The 24,656-nt window shown below is 40.2% G+C and overlaps 1 protein-coding gene across 1 annotated transcript; it reads left to right on the plus strand.

The window, feature by feature from the left end:
- The first annotated feature begins 72 nt into the window (after positions 1-72).
- LOC311109793 (dual specificity protein phosphatase 19-like) lies at positions 73-8,256 on the plus strand. The gene is made up of 4 exons (XM_084152787.1): positions 73-337; positions 5,673-5,719; positions 5,805-5,957; positions 6,203-8,256. The coding sequence occupies exons 1-4, from the start codon at positions 121-123 to the stop codon at positions 6,383-6,385; spliced, it is 600 nt and encodes a 199-aa protein (XP_084008913.1). The 5' UTR covers positions 73-120; the 3' UTR covers positions 6,386-8,256.
- The last annotated feature ends 16,400 nt before the right edge of the window (positions 8,257-24,656 follow it).

Raw genomic sequence — 24,656 nt, forward strand, 5'->3', positions numbered from 1 at the left:
ACTGGATAACAATACAATGTTGCGAAAACGTTGATCGGGTACGTGTAGCTAGCTACATTAGCGTGTCTCAGTGTTAGTTTCTCAGTATTGGTGCTTGCAAAGCCCCGCTTGACAGATGCAATGCATTCACTTGCACAGGAAATTCAAGGATTTTCGAAAACAAAACTGAAAAAGCAAAGCACTGTTGTGACAACTGTGCTCGGGCGACGGCACATAGAAACAATGGACGACACCAACATGCACGAAAATGAGGACCCAGTGATGTCAGGCTGTGGATTTGTTCAAGATACTAGCTTGGATCTTCAAGTTGGCATTATCAAGCCATTTCTACTACTCTGTAAGACATCATCATTAGTTATGTTTCCATTAACTTGTCCAGTGATTTGTTTGTTCGTTTTTTTGTCGACATTTAGAAAGTTAACATAGAAAATAGATCCGACAATTGTCTTCTATCGAGCGTTTCATTTTACTCTCTTGTTTATTTTTTATTTATTTTTTACATTTCAAATTACAATAACAAAAACAACAGGACATCACTACACATATTTTCTCTGGAGAAACATAAAATAACATTAAAGTAAAATAATAAAATCAATACACATGAATTTTGTTTCAAAAGTTAAAGTACCTAAAATAAAATAAATAAAATAAGGTCAGGGGTTACAAATGTACAAACCTATGATAGAGTTGTAAGAATTCATTGTTTTTCTTGTTATTGATTAATTCTAGAGATTTTATTAAATATTGGATTTCAAGTAAAAATATATTGCATTTGGGGACAGTTTTCAAATATTTGTTTTTGTGTATATAAAATTTACCAGAGAGAATGAAGGAATGAACGACTAATTCAGTAGTTTTGTTCTCATTTGAATAATAACATATTATATCTTTCATTGTAAATATATGGGTCTTATTAATGAAATAAAACATGTAGATACTTAACTCGCTCCAAAATAACTTCAGAGTCACATTCATAAAAAATGTGTATAATAGTTTCCCCTTCTTTATCACAGAAAAGCCATATGTCCTCTAAGTCCATTAATTTAGACAAGTTATTGCAAGGGTATATTTTGTGCAAGATTTTAAAGTGAATTTCTTTTACTTTATTTGATATGCAACATTTGTGAGGGAGCAACCAAGCTTTCTTACATTCAATTTCAGCAATATATGCATTCCAGAAGAATTTCCCTCAAGGAGAGATCTTGGAGTTAAAAAGTTATCTTAAGAATGTAGTATTACATTTCTTATCCAGCAGGGGGAAACCTTCTAACATAAATTGTGCATCTATCTTGACATGTTCTCCAAATCACAATTGAGATTTCATTAATTAAGTCCTGAAGGTATTGCTTTGCATATAGAATTACATTCTTTATAATGTATTGGGAAGTTATATGTTTCTAAGAACTTTCTATAAGAGAGTATATTTCCTTGTTTATCAAATAAATCAAGCACAAATATAATATTTCTTTCAAACCACTTAGGGAAGAACAAAGACTTGTTTTTAACAACAATATCTTTGTTGTTCCACAGAAGTGCCTTTTGTGGGGAGAAGTTGTGGACATAGTTTCCAGGCTAAAAGGGCTTGTTCATGAAATGTGGACAGTTTGATGGGTTAATTTTGCTGGAGAATAGTTGCACTTCCACAAAAATTGAAGACCACCCAATTTCATAAAAATATGACAGTGAATTAAGTACCAAATAGATTCAGAGCTAAGCATGCATATTTTTATCCAGGTGCTTTGCCCTTCTTCATAGATTTAAGCGCATCTCTAATCTCTACTATAGAAAACTCATCTTTACATATGGACTTGAACTCATCAGAAATAATTGGAACATGAACATGTTCGCATTCAGTCCCATTAAAATTAGATTTATACAGATTTTCATAGAAAGAATTCACAAAGCTAGAGATGATCTTAGGGTCTTTACACAAGGTATTGTCAATATTTAAGGCAGAAAGAGATTCTCTCTTATAGTTCCTTTTTTCAATGGCAAAAAAATTGCTTGTGTTTTTCTCACCACCCTCAACCCATTTTGCTCTAGATTCAGGAGTGAATTATTATGTTTCCAGTATCCTCGAATGCCACTGGATTTTTCAGAACATTCTAACTTCAATAATATCATTTTTATGATCAGTGAAAGGAGCATGTTTATGATTTCTTGTACAAACTGTAAAAGTGGGGGAGAAATGAGAAACAGATCAATTCTGGATCTGACCATCATTGACCTATTACACCAGGTGTATTCTTTTAAGTTTGTATTCAAGAAACGCCATGTATCAACCACTGTCAGTTTACTGCAAAATGAGGTGATGATGTCACTATTCTGAGCTCTTTGATCTATTCTAGGGGGAAATCTATCAGGTGTTTCATTAAAGTCTCCAGTTATTATAAGCCATGCATTTGTATACTTGTTTTGCAGCTCAGTAAGCTTATCAGCAAGATCCAAAAAGAAAGTCTTATTTGAGGTGTGAGAATTGTACCCATACACATTGCATATAATAAAACAAGCATTATCTAGTTTGGAGATCAATATAACCCATCTCCCATCTTTGGACACACAAGACTCTGAAATATCACCTCTAAATTTATGAAGCAATATCATAGTACCAGCTGAGTGATTAGACCCGTGACTATAATAAATAGTATTTCCCCATTGTGATTTCCAAAAACTAGAATCTGAATCGCCAGTCTCCTGGAGTAGAATGAAATCTGCCTTAGAGTGCTTTTTCTTTTAGTTATGTTTCATAAACCCCTGGCATTTAGAGATACAATATTTAGTGCATTGAATTAAAAACGTTTCATAACCTGAAAAAAATTACAATAATAAAACAAATACAGTGTAGTGATATGAATAACTGATTAACTAGTAAGCTAGGTAGCTAGTAAGGGAATCTGAGCTTAGAGAAAGAACTGGACTACCCTAAACTGAGGTAGTTGTGATCAATATGATGAACCCATATTCACATTTACGAACCTGGTGATATAAAACGGGATGAATGTAAAAATGACAATCAACTTATTACTCGAGTAATTTAGCTAAATCTTAACGTTTTCATTTGACTTAGAAATAATAACAAACATCGATTTCAAGTCAATGTAGCTAAACGTCCCTTTTTCAGGACCCTGTCTTTCAAAGATAATTCATAAAAATCTAAATTACTTCACATTTCCGCTTATAAATCTGTGTACACCGTATATCGAAATGGCTTGCATTTAGCGATAGCCTTGGTTCCCACGGGCACATAGTATATTTTCTGAGCCTGTGTGATGTAGGATGTGAAATCGGAAACCACTTGAAGCTGGGATGTCCCTCCAACCATTTAATTTGCTCTTCCGACTTCATCAACTCCTGGCTGAACCCTATATCTTAGTCTTCTTCTTCTCCGGTATATTGGCGATCGCACAATTTAATGTGCATCTCGCCACCTAATGTGCTGGATGGAAAGAGGATTCCCAAAAATGGAACAAAATACATTTGAGCTCTTTATCAAAAAACAACAGGACCGACAGACTTTCTTCTTTTTCCCCATTCACCCAGCGGGTCAGACGCCGGGCATCAACCACACCAGGAATTTTCTTCAGGTATTCAACCGGAACATCCGTTGTCACCCCTGAGATGACTCCTTTGACGGGTGCTCTACTCCGAAGTTCAAAACACACAACTTCTGTTGTCCGGATTCTTTTGAGGCTCACTGCAATCTTCCTCTGTTCTTCAGAAATACAATTAATCAAAATAAGACCACTCATGGTCACTCTCACAGACTCCACTTTTCCTAGCGCATACTTCACCGTTTTCGACACCTCAAACGGGTTTCCCACATATGCGTCCTTACTCAACAAACGCATCCCAACAACAAGTGATTCATTATCATTCATACATGTATCCTCCACTCAGATTTTAGACAATCTCCTTTTTGTTCTAGTTTTCGCTACTACTGTTGTCCATTCAAAACCTTCATCAACTTTGCTCGACGCGCTGCTTAATTCGAACTCAGAATCCACTTCCGCCATCTTTCCCTACCAACCCTCCGAACCCTGTCACAGCCACTGACAAAGCACATGCCTGTAATCGTAGCGCAGAAGGAGAGAGTGGTGTCATCACAGTAGCACATTCAGAGATCGATTTATAGCCATTAATCTAAAATAATTAATACATTTTAAACAAACACTTTCTGTTTGTCATAGACGGACAAGATTAATATGAGAGGAAAGACATTTACATTACATTTTACATTTTAGTCATTTAGCAGACGCTCTTATCCAGAGCGACTTACAGTTAGTGAATGCATACATTTTTCATACTGGCCCCCCGTGGGAATCGAACCCACAACCCTGGCGTTACAAGCGCCATGCTCTACCAATTGAGCTACAGGAGTCCACGACAAGTTCAGGAAGCCAAGTTAGAGCTCTAGACGTTCACAGCGATGGGGGCAGACCTTTTGATCAAGAGAGACCTTTAGAAAATATGCACAAAATACACAAATATGTATTTTACAATTTATATGGAACGTAAAATCTCATAGTTAGTTGTTTTATAATTTGATTTTACTATATTTATAAAGAATATGTCATTTCAAGCCTTATTCATACAGTTTAGTTGAATAGGAAATACATCATATAAATGTTTTCATATTTGTATCATATTTGAATTGTGTAGTTGAGCTTGTGTCCTCAAAAGTGACTACACCTCAGCAATTTATACCTGTTTTTACCAGAAAGGTGAGATTTTAACCTTTCTTTGAGTATGCAGCATTACTAGTTATTTGTGGCCCTCATTTTCGATTACATTTAGTTACATTTAACTTTTAAATGTGGAGCTTATGGTTACATAACATCACGTGCCCCGCCTACCTTCAAAAGTATTCAACAATCATCATATATTCGAAAAACACGGTTTCCATCATCAGTTGTTGCAATAAAGAAAGTTCAACAAAAGAAAAATCCACCCGTCGAACAGATAAAATGTTTGTTGAGAACATTTCTCCTATATCTACCGTTTCCATTACACATGTCGAAATGTTGTTGTTTTCTGGCGACATTGCTTTTGTCGAATAAACCTGGGTCAATGGAAACCTGCCTAGTGTTTATTGGGGCTGCTTTATACCCTCCATAGACCCTAGTGTATATCAGTGGTTCTCAACCAGGGGTCCTAGGAAAAGCAGAGAGAACTAGCAAATAGAAAATAACTGCACTAAGTCCAAAATAGCTCACATTATGGAAGAGAAGTGTTTTAAATACTTTCAAATATTACAATGTTTTCAATTTCACATTTTGAATGTTGACAATAAATTAATATTGAGCAGACCGTTTACTCTTAAAAATTGGATATCTGATGTAGGGGGTCCTCAGAATATCCGGAAGTGTTTTTAAGGGGGACTTGGGACAAGTTGTAGAACTGCTGTGTATGTGACTGGGTTCAAACCCAGGTCTCCTGTGTGCCACATGACTGTAGGTTGTATAAGCCCACTGAGCTAAAGCCTAGGGATAAGCTTAGGGAGATAACGCAAGTCTTCAGGTCTCAGTCAAGGTTACTCATCACACAAGCGTGATTCACTGAACCATTAACTTCAGACTAAACTATTATTTCCTGTACAGTCTAGTTGACACATGTAGTAGCCTGCCTTGTTACAACATTGTGTAGGCATGATACAGACTTGTCTATTTTTGCAGCATCCCAAGACGCAGCCCAAGATATAGAAACTTTGAAGAAATTTAAGGTAACTCGCCTGTTGTGGTGTACATTTCAATTAAACAATAAAAAATGTACAAATCCCTAACGTAACACTTTTCTCTTCCTTGCAGGTTTCACATGTGTTGAATGTTGCCTATGGTGTTAAAAATAGCTTCCCAGATCTATTCAGTTATAAAACGGTGACCATTCTGGATATTCCGGAAACAGACATCACTTCATATCTCCAAGAATGTTCACAGTTCATAGATCAAGCTAAAACTGAGGTAATATAAGAATGGAGATGTGCATGTATAAATTAATGAATATTTGTGTTTTTAACTGACCGTGTCAGACAGTAATTGTGATTTGCAGTAACAATAAAACAAGTAAATAAGGAGTGGGTATGGTATTTGCTATGAATAGTAAACTGTGCACTGTATAACTTTTTGTTTAACTATAACTGTGTAACACCTTGTTGCCACATTTCTCAAGTCATTAACTTAGATTTTCCCCCCCATTTTCTCTCCAGAGCGGGGTTGTCCTGGTCCATTGCAATGCCGGAGTCTCTCGTGCTGCCTCAGTATTAATTGGGTACCTCATGGACAGAGAAGGTTTGGGGTTTGATGAAGCATTTGCCCTTGTGAAGGAAGCAAGACCCTCTATCCGTCCCAATCCAGGATTTCATGAGCAACTGAAGAATTACAAACCGTAGGCAACTAACACAATGTAAATGCAAATCAAGAAATATAAATGCAGTGTCTTATGTGGGCTGAGCATCTTGAACATGCAAGACACTCTAATAATAAAATACATTTAAATCAAATGGGCAAATATGTTTGATATGAAGCCAACAGAACAGAGGGGCATACTACAAAGCAGATTCAATATGTTAGCCAGCTAACTTGCCTAAATATTCTTACATAACTTTTTTTTTTTTTAGAAAGATAAGGTTGAAATAGGAATGATCTAGTTGACTCAACACCCCCAAAAATATCTAAGTTTAGCATTCTGGGTCTTTATCAAAGTTAGTTGGCTAACACATTAAACTGCTTTGTAGTATACCCCTCTGATGGGCAACATTGACAGATTAATTCAGTGTATTGATAAGCATTCTCCTTCGATATAATGTATGCAAATTTCCCCTAAACACTTACATTTACATTTTAGTCATTTAGCAGACGCTCTTATCCAGATCGGCTTACAGTTAGTGAGTGCATTTTTTTTTTTTTTTCTTCCTGTGGTATTTGTTTTTGCCCTGATATTTTGAATTGTATTCAATATAATTGTAACAATATACTTAGGCAGTATATTCGACCAGCAGAAAATGAATGTCCGAGGTACGCTAAACCAATGTGAACTTTTATGCCTTTTCCTAACCCTTACCTTAACCTCACTGAAACTATACCTAACCTTAACCTCACCCTCGTTCCTAAACCTAACCTTAATTAATTTCGACCCCTATGGCGAATCTTTTTTTTCTTCTTCTTTCTGCCGGTCGATTATACACTTCCTAAACTTTATTGATCCCCAGAGGGGAAATTGGATTCGTCACCAGCATAAGATTTTATACGGGGACAATAGCCAACTTGTCAGTCTGACTGTCAGCTACAGTTGAAGTCGGAAGTTTACATACACCTTAGCCAAATACATTTAAACTCTGTTTTTCACAATTCCTGACATTTAATCCTAGTAAAAATTCCCTGTTTTAGGTCAGTTAGGATCACCACTTTATTTTAAGAATGTGAAATGTCAGAATAATAGTAGAGAGAATTATTTATTTAAGCTTTTATTTCTTTCATCACATTCCCAGTGAGTCAGAAGTTTATATACACTCAATTAGTATTTGGTAGCATTGCCTTTAAATTGTTTAACTTGGGTCAAACGTTTCGGGTAGCCTTCCACAAGCTTCCCACAATAAGTTGAGTGAATTTTGGCCCATTCCTCCTGACAGAGCTTGCTCGCATACGCTTTTTCAGTTCTGCCCACAAATGTCCTATAGGATTGAGGTCAGGGCTTTGTGATGGCCACTCCAATACCTTGACTTTGTTGTCCTTAAACCATTTTACCACAACTTTGGAACTATGCTTGGGGTCATTGTCCATTTGGAAGAGACATTTGCGACCAAGCTTTAACTTCCTGACTGATGTCTTGAGCTTCAATATATCCACATAATTTTCCTCCCTCATGATGCTAGCTATTTTGTGAAGTGCACCAGTCCCTCTTGCAGCAAAGCACCCTTACAGCGTGATGCTGCCACCCCCGTGCTTCACGTTTGGGATGGTGTTCTTCGGCTTGCAAGCATTCCCCTTTTTCCTCCAAACATAATTTTCTGGAATTTTCCAAGCTGTTGAAAGGCACAGTCAACTTAGTGTATGTAAAGTTCTGACCAACTGGAATTGTGATACAGTGAATTATAAGTGAAATAATCTGTCTGTAAACAATTGTTGGAAAAATTACTTGTCATGCACAAAGAACTATAGTTTGTTAACAAGAAATGTGTGGAGTGGTTGAAAAACGAGTTTTAATGACTCCAACCTAAGTGTATGTAATGTTCCGACTTCAACTGTATGTTTGACATCAAAATTAATGGGAAGTATTGGCATTGATGATGATAAAATGTACGTATACTGACCTGATTCAAATAAAAATCATGTTGAGAAATGTATTCTCTCCTAATATAAAATATTGGTTGCATTCCATATGCTGTCAACTATCAGTATACAGTAGTATTTATTTTATTCAACGAGGCCATGAAGAAAGCAACCTCTCATAGTTAACTGTATCTAAGTGCTGCCTTGCATGGAAATTATCAATTCAGCTACTGAAGGTGTTCTTCTCCTTATTTTTTTATTTAACCTTTATTTTAACAAGGAAGACATATTGAGACCTAGGTCTCTTTTTCAAATGTGCCCTGTGTAATACGCAACGTGCAACAATTTCAAAAATGTCACGGAGTTACAGTTAATGAGGAAATCAGTCAATTGAAATTCATTAGACCCTAATGTATGGATTTCATATGACTGAGAATACAGATATGCATCTGTTGGTCACAGATACCTTAAACAAAATGGGCCTCACAATGGGCCTCAGGATCTCGTCACCATATTTTTGTGCATTCAAATTACCATCGATAAATTGCAATTGGCTTTGTTGTCCGTAGCTTATGCCTGCCCATACCATAACTCCACCGCCACCATGGGGCACTCTGTTCACAACGTTGACATCAGCAAACCGCTCGCCCACACGATGCCATACTCATGGTCTGCGGTTGTGAGGTCAGTTGGATGTACTTCCAAATTCTCTAAAATGACGTTGGAGGCAGCTTAGGGTAGAGAAATTAGCATTCAATTCTTTGGCAACAGCTCTGGTGGACATTCCTGTAGTCAGCATGCCAAATGCACACTCCCTCAACTAGAGACATCTGTGGCATTGTGTTGTGGTACAAAACTGCACATTTTAGAGTGGCCTTTTATTGCCCCAGCACAAGGTGCACCTGTGTAATGATCATGCTGTTTAATCAGCCACTTGATATGCCACACCTGTCAGGTGGATGGAGTATCTTGGCAAAGGAGAAATGCTCACTAACAGGGATGTAAACAAATTTGTGCACAACATTTTAGAGAAAGAAGCTTTTCGTGCATATGGAACATTTCTGGGATCTTTTTTTTCAGCTCATGAAACATGGGACCAACACTTTACATGTTGCGTTTATATTTTTGTTCAGTATATATATAAAAAAATACAAAAACACAGTCATGGGAAGCACACATAAAACATCACAAATCACCCAGAAAAACAGTTACATTCCTCCACAAATAAGTCCCCAATCAGTACTTTAAATTGCCCGAACGGCACTAGAATATCAAGATGACATGTATTTTGAATTTTGTTCCAGCAATACGGTGCATTAAAACTAAAAGCAGATTTACCTAGCTCGATGGAGACCATAGGAACCTCGAGGTAACCAATACTGTGAACGGTTTTATGCAACTCCGGTGTCTGTACTTCAACAGCAAAGTTAGATAAGACGAAAGTTTATGAAGTAGGGCCTTATAAACAAAAAGGGAGTAAAGTAGAGATCTATGGGTCTTTAGCGAAGTCTAGCCAACCTTTTGATACAGGATGCAGTGATGAGTATCAAAACTGTCACCTGTAACAATACAAAGGGCACTATGGTAGATGGCATCCAAAGGTTTAAGAGTAGTAGCAGCTGTACTTTGATAAATATTATCACCATATTCAAGAACAGATACAAATATTGACTGAGTAATCTGCTTCCTACTGCTTAGAGAAAGGCACGATCTTCTTCTGTAGAAAAATACAACTTTAAATCTTAGCTTCTTAACCAGCTCATCTATATGTTTTCTAAACATCAAATCCATATAAATCCAAATGCCTAAGTATTTATATGCGGGAACATGTTCGATTGGAGAACCATCTAATGAGTGAACATGTAGTTCATCTGAAATATTCTTACGAGAGGTTAAAATGAATTTAGATGTATTTCGTTTTTTCTTCTTCTTCGTATTAAGCACAAGTTTTAAATCAGTAAGGGATTCCTGCATAGCTATACAATCTGACTGTAGTTTTGACACAGCCAGATCAACTGTCAAGGCAATAGCATAAATAATAGTATCATCCACATATAAATGAAGTTTACCATTTTTAACAGATTGACCAATGGTGTTTATATAAATAGTGAGGAGAACAGGTCCCAAAATCGACCCTTGTGGTACACCTATATGTACTTCAAGAAATTCAGACTTAATCCTATCAGTCACGATGGCCTGAGTTCTGTCATTAAGATAACCGTGAACAGGCGTCAGAGCTCAAGCCTATCGAGGACAACTTATTAAATAAAATAGCATGATCAACAGTATCAAAAGCTTTTGACAGGTCCACAAACAAAGCAGCACATTTAATTTTAGTGTCTAATGCATTGACAAGATCATTAACAACTAAAGTGGTTGCCGTAGTGGTGCTATGCCCAGGCCTAAACCCTGATTGGTGTACATTCATAATACATTTCTCAGATAAAAAAGAGCAGTTGTACATTTACCAAGGATTCAAGAATATTAGCTAGACAAGGAAGCCTTGAAATGGGGTGCTAATTATTAAAATCACTACTATCCCCGTCCTTATGGAGTGGCAGCACAAGAGCTGATATCCATACTTTCTGAATATTTCCTGATAACAATGTTAAATAAAAAATGTGGGTTATTGAGCCAACAATGATGGATGCTGCACACTTAAGCAGACCAATATCCAATTGTTCTTGTTGTCTATTGCTAGCAAAGCATCCAGACTTAAAAATGTTTGAACGGAGCATGATTATACACAATAGTATTGAAGACATCTCCAAAAAGGTTCAAAGCTAAATCAGGTTCAGGGATAGCTAAAATACAATCAAGGTCACTAAAATAAAGATAATGTAAAAAAGCATGTTCACTTAAGTTTTTTAAGTTCCTCTTAGTGATGACATATAAATCTTTATTTTATAAATCTTTATTTTAACAGGGAAAAACAGACTGAGACCTGGATCTCTTTTACGGCTGTGCCCTGTGTAAACATGTTGACATGTACAGTTTTAGACATACAGACAAGAACATTTCAAACATACAAAACAAAAAACACAATTCAACAAAAACAATCACAGACAACATCATATTGATCCTCCATAACATTTTTAAAATGGGCAAGGGACACCAGAGTGTCTAACTTAAGTTGGATCTGCAGTTTGTTCCATAAATAAGGTGCAAAGGAACTGAAGGCAGTCCTACCCAACTCTGTGGAGACCACAGAAGTCTCTAATGTAATCCACATCTGTGATCTGGTTTTAAAATTAGTATATCTAGTGGAAATTAATGATGATATATATGGAGGTAGTTTTAAAAGAAGTGCTTTATAAATAAACAAGAGCGCATGTTGCTCTCGCCTCACAGATAGAGAGGCCCAACCCACATGTTGATATAGGATACAGTGATGAGTTTTGTAACTATCACCCGTGATAAACCTGAGTGCACAATGGTAAATGGCATCCAGTGGTTTTAATGTGTTTGCCAATGCATGCATATAGATAATATCACCATAATCTAAAATGGACATAAAAGTAGCCTGCACAATTTGTTTTCTATTTACGGAGGACAGACAAGCCCTGTTTCTGCAAAGGAACCCTATCTTGAATTTGAGCTTTTTTCCCAATTCCGTAACATGTTTTTTAAAAGAAAGCCTATCATCTAACCATACCCCTAAGTATTTATATGCAGAGACCTGTTTGATTTGAGTACCATCCAAGCTAGTGATTACAAAAGTGTTTCTAATTGAGAGTTTAGACCTTGAAAAAACATGACATTTTTTTCTTAGCATTTAAAACAAGTTTAAGCTGTGAAAGAGACCCCTGTAGTATCCTAAAATCAGACTCCAACTGCATTAAAGCTTGGTCCGCTGTTGGAGGAATAGAGTACATCACTGTGTCATCTGCAAATAAATGGAATTTACAATATCTGACATCATCACCAATGTTGTTTATATAAAGTGAGAACAATAGTCTGCCAATTATTGAACCCTGAGGGACCCCTTTAAGTAACTGTAAGGGGTCAGACTTGACCCCGTCGACCATGACGGCCTGAGTTCTATCTTTAAAATAGTCATAAAACCATCGACAGGCATCAGTGCCCAGTCCTATAGATGACAGCTTACTCAAAAGGATAGCATGGTCTACAGTGTCAAAAGCTTTTGACAAATCTACAAACAACGCAGCACAGTGCTTTCTATCATCTAAGGCATTTGCAATATCATTTACAACAAGCATAGTGGCCGATGTGGTACTGTGTTTAGATCTAAAACCAGATTGATTGGGGCTAAAAATACTGTTAACAGAAAGAAAAGATTGTAACTGTTTGTTGACTATAGATTCTAGGATCTTTGCCAGACAAGGGAGCCTAGAGATGGGTCGATAGTTATCCAAATCACTACCGTCACCTCCCTTATGTAATGGCAGAACAAAAGCTGCTTTCCACGCCTTAGGGATATTTCCTGTGCTTAATGTTAGATAAAACATGTGTCACTGAACCAGCAATGATAGGTGCAGCACACTTAAGTAAGTACGGGTCTAAATTGTCAGCGCCTAAGGATTTCTTAGTATCAATGGCACACAGGGCAGCTAGAACCTCTGCTTCAGTTATTTTCTGGAAACTAAAAACAGGGTTACTATTTTTCAGAGTAACAGTTGAAAAGCAAGACGAAAAATCAACTAACTGGCCAGTACCACAATGGCCACTTTTCTTTTCAAATAAAAAACCAGCAGGGATGAAATGCTTATTAAAAGCATCACAAATATCATTTTTTTCACTTAGAATACAGGAGTCTGAGATAATTTGCTTAGGAAGAGAAACAGCAGAATTCCCCTGTTTCAGTGAATTAACGGTTTTCCAGAATTTTGCAGGATCTCCTGCAGAATCTGTCATAGCATTAAGGAAGTAATTTGATTTTGCCTTTTTGACAGCTGCAGTACATTTATTTCTCAATTGCCTAAAAAACAGCCAATCAGCTGGAGTACCTGTTTTCCTCGCCAAGGCCCAGGCCCGATTCTTTTGCAGAAAAAGACCTGACAATTCAGGAGAGAACCAAGAACTGGTTCGGTTTCTTACTCTGTGCTTCTTTAAGCGGGGCATGTTTATCAGACATAGAGGTAACAATAGAAGAGAAAAAAGCAAGGGCTAAAACCGGGTCCAGAAAGCAGCAAGTGGATAAAAGCTCAGAGTGATATAAGTCAAGGATAAAAGCTTGCTGTGAGAAATGTTTATAATTTCTCTTAGAGATTATACAGGGATCAGAGTGTTTCAGACTGGTATCTCTAATACAAGCAATAGAGCAGTGGTCACTGATATCATTTGAAAAAAAAACACTGACTGTGTATTTATGTGGTCCTCTGTAGCTCAGCTGGTAGAGCACGGCGCTTGTAACGCCAAGGTAGTGGGTTCGATCCCCGGGACCACCCATACACAAAAATGTATGCACGCATGACTGTAAGTCGCTTTGGATAAAAGCGTCTGCTAAATGGCATATTATTATTATTATTATGGGGGGTATTTGTTAGAATAATGTCTAGTAGAGTAGATTTTACTGGATTCTTAAAGTTGGGACGGGTTGGTTTAGTTATCAGCTGAGTTAGATTTAGCTCAGGACAAATATATTTTAATTTATCGGATACTGGTGAAAGCCAATCCAGGTTAAAATCTCCCAAAATCAGTAATTCTGAATTTGCATAGTTAGACAGTATATCAGATAATTTGCATAGAGTACAAGGAGGAGCTGAGGGGGGGCGATATACCCCTACTAGAGTTAAATTAGCATTATTACCAAGTACCACATTTAAAACTAGACATTCATATTGCTTTGGGACAGAGGTTGATATGGACACAGAAACATTCAAGAAGCATTTTACATAAATCGTGATACCACCACCTCTACCAACTCTATCAGCTCTATAAATATTGTACCCAATCAACTGAACATCTGAATCAGGTACAGAATCACACAGCCACGATTCAGATACAATCAGTATGTCAACATTTGATTGTGAGACCAAAATTTCAATAAATTCCAACTTTTAGATCAGGCTTCTAGCATTCAAATGAATTATTCCAATGCCATTGCTACGGGAATTAATATCAGATGGAGTATCCAAGGAAGCACCTGAAGCTGCACTGAATGAGCAATAAACCATTTTCGGGCTATTGACAGAGCTCAATTTTATGGGGACAAGATTACTACTCACAATACCTCTCTGCATGTAAGTAGTATTCGCAATACGGTGATTGGACAATAATCTAGGAATTGCAGAAAGGTTGTTAGCTGAAGTTTGTTCCATATTTGCAATTGAGGGAGTAATTAATGAAACTGGGAGAGGAGCATTGAACATAGTCTGATAGGGGAGCGTACAATCCCAAAAGTCAACCCCCGAAAAGACACAACGTCAGGTATCAAAGGCTCTACATGAGGCAAGAGTAAGAGACATGTTGGTGGAGAGGATGCTGGAGCCATACCTGTTAAGATGTAAATTGTCCCGAAGAAATAGACCTGGTCGGTCTGTAAAAGCTGCAAAGTTATCCACAAAAGGAATTCCCATCGTGCAGCAGTATCCCTTAAGCCAGGTGTGTAATTGGCGTATACGACTAAAAACCATATCCGTGTAGCGTGGGGATGGAAAAGGACCGGAAACAACACACTGCTTCCCAAATTCCAGCAGCGTATTTATCAATGTTTTAAAATCGTCTCTCAATTTCTCTGACTGCTGGAGTTTAATGTCATTTGACCCAACATGGACAATGACAGTTGAAGCGGCGGAGTGCTTGCTAATAAGTAGTGGTAGCATGGAATTTAGGTCAGGGATCCTAGCGCCAGGGTAGCAGAAAGTCTCAGCTTTCCGGATTGAAACGTTTCGGACCATGGATAAACCCACCACGAGAACGGAAGGACTACAGATGGGTTTATTGGGTAAATGACGGGGCCTCTCCCAGGTGATCTGCCTCCTAGCAGGTTGAGGGGGGCTAGCAGCTGAGACTGATGACCTAGCGGTAGGCAAGGAGCGCAGATGAGTGTGCTTGGGCACTTCCACCTGAGAGTGAGATGGCAGCAGTAGAGATGTAGCGGAGGGACCCTGTACAGTATGATTGGAATGCACTTCCAGGTCTTCCAGGACCTTGAATCTCCTCCCCAACTGTAGCACTTCCGAAACATTTAATGGATTCCGTTTCCTGGAGTGCTTTACTCCCCAGACAGCAATCCAGGCATCCTGAGGCGGAGCAGAAGGGGTGGAACAGACCGGGCCCTTCGGTTTAGCTCCTAGCCTGGGCCATGGCTCATTTAAGGGAACCGAATGGAGTTTCTCCGTTACAGGCTCCCCAGAAGTGGAGGTGCCAAGCCAGGGGCAGGTGACGTCGTCGATTTTGGAGGTGGTTTGTGCAACCATGGAGTCCAGGAGTTCCTCGTCCTCCTTGATCTGGCGCAAGACAGATACTCTCCCCTCCAGCTCAGCGACTCTCTGGCTCAGGTACTGGCAGGTGGTACATCCAGGGGTGAGCGAAGCCATGAGAGACATCCAACTTTCAGCTTGCTCCTCTCTGTAGGTCGTCTTGTCATTGTTGGTAACCAGGAATCTGGGACACAAACTTGCGGTCCCAGCCGTAAAGGCTGACCGCGTCGCGGAATCAGTAGCAATGCAAACTTTAGCTATGATTTAAAAACGATTTCATAAAAACAACAAACCGAGTGTAGGCAGTACACGGTTCTGTTGCGTGATGACGTATGTGGTGGGAGTCAGAAAGGAATGAGGCTTAGATTATTGTATTCTCACATCTCGAACACAAACAACTGGGCAATCATCACTAATGTCTTGGGCGAAGACACAGAAATATAAACTGAACAAAATATTACATGCAAGAATTTCAAAGATTTTACTGAGTCAATTGAAATAAATTAATTAGGCCCTAATCTATGGATTTCACATGACTGGGAATACAGATCTGCATCTGGTGGTCACAGATACATTAACAAAAAAAGTAGGGGTGTAGATCAGAAAACCAGTCAGTATGCAGCGTGTCACATCTCCTTCGCATAGAGTTGATCAGGCTGTTGATTGTGGCCTGTGGAATGTTGTTCCACTCCTCTTCAATGGCTGTGCGAAGTTGCTGGTTATTGCCGGGAACTGGAACACGTTGTCGTACACGTTGATCCAGAGCATCCCAAACATGCTCAATGGGTGACATGTCTGGTGAGTATGCAGGCCATGGAGGAAATGGAACATTGCCAGCTTCCAGGAATTGTGTACAGATCCTTGCGACATGAGGTAGTGCATTATCATGCAGAAACTTGAGGTGATGGCGGCAGATGAATCGCACAACAATAGGCCTCAGGATCTCATCACAGTATCTCTGTGCATTCAAATTACCATCTATAAAATGCAATTGTGTTCATTGTCCGTAGCTTATGCCTGCCTGCCCATACCATAACCCCACCGCCACCATGGGGCACTCTGTTCACAACGTTGACATGAGCAAAACGCTCACCCACACGATGCCATACACTCTGTCTGCCATCTGCCCGGTACAGTTGAAACTGGGATTCAGCCGTGAAGAGCACACTTCTCCAGCGTGCCAGTGGCCATCGAAGGTGAGCATTTGCCCACTGAAGTCAGTTACGACGCCGAACTGCAGTCAGGTCAAGACCCTGGTGAGGACGACAAGCACGCATATGAGCTTCCCTGAGATGGTTTCTGACAGTTTGTGCAGAAATTATTTGTTTGTGCAAACCCACTGTTTCATCCGCTGTCCAGGTGGCTGGTCTCAGACGATACCGCAAGTGAAGAAGCCTGATGTGGAGGTCCTACGCTTGCGTGGTGAAACGGGTTCTGCGGTTGAGGCCGGTTGGACATACTGCCAAATTCTCTAAAATGACGTTGGAGGCGGCTTATGGTAGAGAAGTTAACATAAAATTCTGTGGTAACAGCTCTGGTGGACATTCCTGCAGTCAGCATGCCAATTTCACGCTCCCTCAAAATCATCTGTGGCATTGTGTTGTGTGACAAAACTGCACATTTTAGTGGCATTTTATTGTTCCCAGCACAAGGTGCACCTGTGTAATGATCATGCTGTTTAATCAGCTTCCTGATATGCCATACCTGTTAGGTGGATGGATTATCTTGGCAAGGGAGAAATGCTCACTAACGGGATGTAAACAAATTTATGCACCAAATTTGAGAGGAATAAGCTTCTTCTTTTATTTTTTTATTTTTTATAGCACAGTCAGAAATGAGAGTGAGATACATGTAGAGGGATAGACAAATGAGAAGGGCTGAGACGGGATTCGTATTCACCACATTGCCAGACATTTGTGGTCCGGTGTTGCAGTGGCGAACCACTATGCCAGACTCCGGCACCACTTTAGAATTCTTATGTTCTAGAGCATCACAACACAATTCAACAGCGGATTGTTCCACAATGAAGTGGCTTTTCAAAAATCCATATTGTATGTGATATGGAATCCTATCACAAACAGACCAGTTTACTGCAAGGCTAAAGGAAATAGTTTAATCAGAAATAATTTTGCTAACATGACCATCAACTGACCCATCAAATGGTCTTGCAATGGAGATGGTAGACTCATTTAGAAACTTTAATATGCTGTCATCGGACTTAGATAATGTGGCTATCAGACAGAATTAGATTTCCTTTTTCATCACATCCAACATCCAGACATGGTCATGACGAAGACTAAATCTGGTAAATTATGGTACAATACAGTGGAAATGGCCAAATCTAGAAAAATAAGGGATCTCTATCGTTCAGGTTTCTGACATTTTGTTCAGGTTTGTTTGGCATGGCTTAAACATTGTTCAAATATTGTCATCATTTGAATCTTCCCAGACTCTCCCTGACATTTAACCTTAACAGGCTGACCAGACCGCCTGCGTTGCGTACCCGAGCGTTGCAAAATAAATGTACACATACATGTTATTCAATCATTGCAACCACGCTGCTCACGTGCGTCAACGAGCGTCTGCGTAGCCAGGTGACGCTCGATGCACTGCAATTCCCGCCTGTCCCATCTCCTCATTGGTTTTTAGGAGCATATACCCATGTGGGTGATCGAAAGATGAACGGAGGTTCACACTCCAGTCCAGTTGGTGGTGGTAATGCACCTTAAAGATGGTTACCAACAACCATATAAAGTCCAAAGAAGAAGAAGCCTGAAGGAGGAGAGAACTAGAAACTAAATTGGTTTACTCTTTTATCTGTGGATTAATTGTCGGAGTAGAGGACCTTGTGCATTTCAGACTCTCCCTGACATTTAATCTTCAGGATACTTCCTAACTGGCTTGTAGATAATGGTGTTACACTGTAGCCTGATACAAGATAACCTGTGTCAAACAACCATTATTTACACATATTTTTAAAGTTCTTGGATGCTATATCCTGGGTTGTGTTCATTGGAGCACACAGCAAAAAACGTTTTGAAATACTTTGCAATGGAAAAGAAAAATGAGTAGTCCCTCCCTGTTCCAGTCCGTTTTCTTGGTTCCTAATGAACACGACCCTGGACTCTCCTTTGAGAGGTTAGTTGGGAGGATTCATGTTGTGGTCTAGCCATGAGAGGATTTCACCTCTGCCTCATCTCTCCACAACAAGAAGAGAAACCCTATGATCTTGCATGAACTCACAAGACAGATTGATCTGCAATCTAATTAAAGTGTCTGTAAATAGACAATGAAGGAGAGCACACATGCAGAGACTCTCCCGCCACACAAATACAGTATGCATGCATACACAAGCACCATTCACACTCTGTATTCAACATTGCTTTTGAAACCTCCTATGCTTACTTTTATAATTTTTTTAATGTTAAAATAAATCACAGATTCATAAACATCTTGATTTTAATGTACCATGATGGCCCCATTAAAATACATAAAGAATGTGAGGTGAATGGATCAAGGTTTGTTTGGATTATTGTTAAAAAAAAACGGATAGAATCTTGCAAAGGAGTACAGTACGTGGTTGTGTGTATGCCTTTATTATTTTGTAGTAACTAAAACATGGTGAGCTTTAGTTGATTATCATCTTTCACATCATATATGAGTCTCCACAGGAAGAGACTCGTCATTGGCAAATCTACTGTATCATTGTCTGTACTTATAGTACCTGGCACGAAGAACCCATACACACATTCTACAAGATGGCGTAGCAGTGCGGTCGTGTTCTTTGTTGTGTGTACGTGTAAATAGCCAGTTTTTTTGTATTTTTTTGTATTTTTCGTACATATTTCCCTATCACACTTTTCATCCTTCTACTAAATATACTTTCCTGCAACCCGCCTCACTCAATGTGGAACGGATTCTATTATTTACTCACCTTTATCTAGAATCTCCAGTTGAAACTAGCTAGCCAGCTAACTAGCTACTTGCTATTAGCCACCGTTAGCGGTTTTCACCCAGAACATCGGATTTTCTGCCGGAATAACTGAATCACTGGACCCTAACACCGGATCGCAACTAGCTAGCCACAACCAAATGGATGTTGCTGTAGGCTAATCACCACTGCCCCCGAAGCAAGCACCAGTTAGCCTTGAGCCAGGCCCATATCCCGGCTATCTACCTCTTTGTCTACCGGACGGGAGTAGCCAGCTAACTAGCTACTTGCTATTAGCCACCGTTAGCGGTTTTTCACCATTGTCCGTGGCCTGCACAATCTACCAGCCAGTTCTAGCCTGGACTATTATCGGCCAGTCTGCACTGTCTGCACAGCGCGTTATCGACCCAGAACATATCGGATTTCCTACCGGAATCACTAAATCACTGGACCTTTAACACCTGATCATCGCAACTAGCTAGCTGCAACCAAATGGATGTTGTTGTTGGCTAATCAGCCTTGAGCTAGCCTCGAGTTAGGCACATCTCCCGGCTATCTACCTCTCTGTCAACCGGACGGGACCTCCTAGAGTCGACACGGAGCCCCGCCGATCCTTCACGACTGGTCTGCCAACGTAATCGTCTGTGGTTTCAACAGGCTTCCCGTTGTGACGACCACGAAGATCCATCTGCTAGCCCCGGCCCGCTAGCACACGCAAACAGCCGTGCTTCCTGCTCGCTGTACTTTAGCACCAATTCGAACTGCTCTCGGACTCACATATTGCTGTTCACTGGACCTTATGATCACTCAGCTGCACAGCTGATGCCTGCTGGACTGTTCCTTTACACGGTACCCTGTCCTGTTTATCTGTTTAGCCTCAGCCCAAACTTTCATCGCCATTACCAGTTGTTGTCTTAGCTCTCTCTAATAACACCTGTGATTGCTTTATGCCTCTCTCCCATGTCAATATGCCTTGCCTATTGCTGTTCCAGTTAGTTCTTATTATACAATTTCAATATAGAACCCCAAGTCATTCTCAAACTGCCTCAAATATCTCCTTTGTTCCACCCCCCATATACGCCGAGACCGGCTCAATCGGTGTCTCCAGTGATGCTATCTCTTTCATTGTTACCCAACGCTTAGGTGTACCTCCACTGTACTCATATCCTTCCATATCCTTGTCTGTACATAATGCCATGAATCGATTCTACAATGCCCGGAAATCTGCCCCCTTTATTATCTGTACCCAATGCACTAGAAGACCAATTCTTAAAGCCTTTAGCCGTATCCTTATTCTAGTCCTCCTCTGTTCCTCTGGTGATGTAGAGGCTAACCCAGGCCCTGCAGCCCCCAGTATCACTCCTACTCCCCAGGAGTTATCATTTGTTGACTTCTGTAACCGTAAAAGCCTTGGTTTTCTGCACATTAACATCAGAAGCCCTGATGTTCTGTGTCTGAATCCTGGCTTAGGAAGGCCACCAAAAATTCAGAAATGTCCATCCCCAACTACAACATTTTCTGTGTAGATAGAACTGCCAAAGGGGGTGGAGTTGCAATCTACTGTAGAGATAGCCTGCAGAGCTCTATCATACTATCCAGGTCTGTGCCCAAACAGTTTGAGCTCCTACTTCTAAAAATCCACCTTTGGAGAAATAAGTCTCTCACTGTTGCCGCTTGCTACAGACCCTCCTCAGCCCCCAGCTGTGCCCTGGACACCATATGTGAATTGATTGACCCCCATCTATCCTCAGAGTCCGTACTGCTTGGTGACCTAAACTGGGATATGCTTAACATCCCGGCAATCCTACAATCCAAACTAGATGCCCTCAATCTCACACAAATTATCAAGGAACCTACCAGGTACAACCCTAAATCTGTAAACATGGGCACCCTTATTATAATAATAATAAATAATATGCCATTTAGCTGACGCTTTTATCCAAAGCGACTTACAGTCATGCGTGCATACATTTTTGTATATGGGTGGTCCCGGGGATCGAAACCACTACCTTGGCGTTACAAGCGCCGTGCTCTACCAGCTGAGCTACAGAGGACCACATTATTGATATCATCCTGACTAACTTACCCTCTAAATACACCTCCGTTGTCTTCAACCAGGATCTCAGCGATCACTGCCTTATTGCCTGTGTCCATAATGGGTCCGCGGTCAAACGACCACCCCTCATCACTGTCAAACGCTCCCTAAAACACTTTAGCGAGCAGGCCTTCCTAATTGACCTGGCCCAGGTATCCTGGATGGATATCGATCTCATTCCGTCAGTAGAGGATGCCTGGTTGTTCTTTAAAAGTGCTTTCCTCTCAATCTTAAATAAGCATGCCCCATTCAAACTTGACTGCCCTTGACCAGCACAAAAACATCCTGTGGCGTACAGCATTAGCATCGAATAGCCCCGGCAATATGCAACTTTTCAGGGAAGTTAAGAACCAATATACACAATCAGTTAGGAAAGCAAAGGCTAGCTTTTTCAAACAGAAATGTGCATCCTGTAGCACTAACTCCAAAAAGTTTTGGGACACTGTAAAGTCCATGGAGAATAAGAGTACCTCCTCCCAGCTGCCCACTGCGCTGAGGCTAGGAAACAATATCACCACCGATAAATCTACAATAATCGAGAATTTGAACAAGCATTTTGCTTCGCTTCTCCTTCACACAAATTCAGACAAATGATGTTCTGAAAGAGCTGCAAAATCTGGACCCCTATAAATCTATAAATCATCTGGGCTAGACAATCTGGACCCTTTCTTTCTAAAACTAGCTGCCAAAATTGTCGCAACCCCTATTACTAGCCTGTTCAACCTCTTTCGTAACGTCTGAGATCCCCAGAGATTGGAAAGCTGCCGCGGTCATCCCCCTCTTCGAAGGGGGTGACACTCTAGATCCAAACTGTTACAGACCTATATCCATCCTGCCCTGCTTTTCGAAGTTTTTGAAAGTAAAGTACCAAACAAATCACCGACCATTTCGAATCCCACCGTACCTTCTCCGCTATGCAATCTGATTCCCGAGCTGGTCATGGGTGCACCTCAGCCACGCTCAAGGTCCTAAACGATATTATAACCGCGATCGATAATAGACAGTACTGTGCAGCCGTCTTCATCGACCTGGCCAAGGCTTTCGACTCTGTCAACCACCGCATTCTTATTGGCAGACTAAATAGCCTTGGTTTCTCAAACGACTGCCTCGCCTGGTTCACCAACTACTTCTCAGATAGAGTTCAATGTGTCAAATTGGAGGGCCTGTTGTCTGGACCTATGGCAGACTCTATGGGGGTGCCACAGGGTTCAATTCTTGGGCCGACTCTTTTCTCTGTGTATATCAATGATGTCGCTCTTGCTCCTGGTGACTCTCAGATCGACCTCTACGCAGACGACACCATTTTGTATACATCTGGCCCTTCATTGGACACTGTGTTAACAAACCTCCAAACGAGCTTCAATGCCATACAACACTCCTTCCGTAGCCTCCAACTGCTCTTAAACACTAGTAAAACTAAATGCATGCTCTTCAATCGAACGCTGCTGGCACCCGCCCACCCGACTAGAATCACTACTCTCGACGGGTCTGACCTAGAGTATGTGGACAACTACAAATACCTAGGTGTCTGGTTAGACTGTAAAATCTCCTTCCAGACTCACATTAAGCATCTCCAATCCAAAGTGAAATCTAGAATCTGCTTCCTATTTCACAACAAAGCCTCCTTCACTCATGCTGCCAAACATGCCCTCGTAAAACTGACTATCCTACCGATCCTTGACTTCGGCGATGTCATTTACAAAATAGCCTCCAACACTCTACTCAGCAAATTGGATGTAGTCTATCACAGTGCCATCCGTTTTGTCACCAAAGCCCCATATACTACCCACCACTGTGACCTGTACGCTCTTGTTGGCTGGTCCTCACTACATAGTCGTCGCCAAACACACTGGCTCCAGGCCATCTATAAATCACTGCTAGGCAAATCTCCGCCTTATCTTAGCTCATTGGTCACCATAGCAACACCCACCCGTAGTATGCGCTCCAGCAGGTATATCTCACTGGTCATCCCCAAAGCCAACACCTCCTTTGGCCGCCAGTTCTCTGCTGCCAATGACTGGAACGAACTGCAAAAATCTCTGAAGCTGGAGACTCTTCTCTCCCTCACTAACTTTAAGCATCAGTTGTCAGAGCACCTTACCGATCACTGCACCTGTACACAGCCCTTCTGAAATTAGCCCACTCAACTACCTCATCCCCATATTGTTATTTATTTTGCTCATTTGCACCCCAGTATCTCTATTTGCACATCATCTCTTGCACATCTATCATTCCAGTGTTAATACTAATTGTAATTATTTTGCACTATGGCCTATTTATTGTCTTACCTCCATAACTTGCTACATTTGCACACACTGTATATATATATTTTCTGTGGTATTTTTGACTTTATGTTTTGTTTTACCCCATATGTAACTCTGTGTTGTTTTTATTGCACTGCTTTGCTTTATCTTGGCCAGGTCGCAGTTGTAAATGAGAACTTGTTGTCAACTGGCTTACCTGGTTAAATAAAGGTGAAATAAAAAATAAAAATAAAATAACGTCATTTGGTTTGTAAAGAAAGATTCTCCAGACTTCCTTAACAACAAATGTCTCATAAATAACAAGGGTAAGGTAACGTACAGGATCTTCACTATTATATACAAAAGTATGTGGACACCCCTTCAAATTAGTGGATTTGGCTATTTCAGCCACACCCGTTGCTGACAGGTGTATGATAAAGAGCACCCAGCCACCCAATCTCCATAGACAAACATTGGCAGTAGAATGGCCTTACTGAAGAGCTCAGTTACTTTCAACGTGGCACCGTTCCAACAAGTCAGTTCGTCAAAATTGTATTTGTGGCGCCGGAGAAGATGGCTGCCGTTTTACAGCCCTCTAACCAATTGTACTATTATGTGTGTTTTTTCGCGTTATTTTGTAATTCATTCTGTACATAATGTTTCTGCCATCGTCTCTTATAAACAAAAAGAGGTTCTGGATATCAGGACAGCGATTACTCACCTCGTATTGGACGAAGA

Source organism: Coregonus lavaretus (assembly GCF_964263955.1).
Source record: "Coregonus lavaretus genome assembly, chromosome: 35".
Classification (NCBI taxonomy): domain Eukaryota; kingdom Metazoa; phylum Chordata; class Actinopteri; order Salmoniformes; family Salmonidae; genus Coregonus; species Coregonus lavaretus.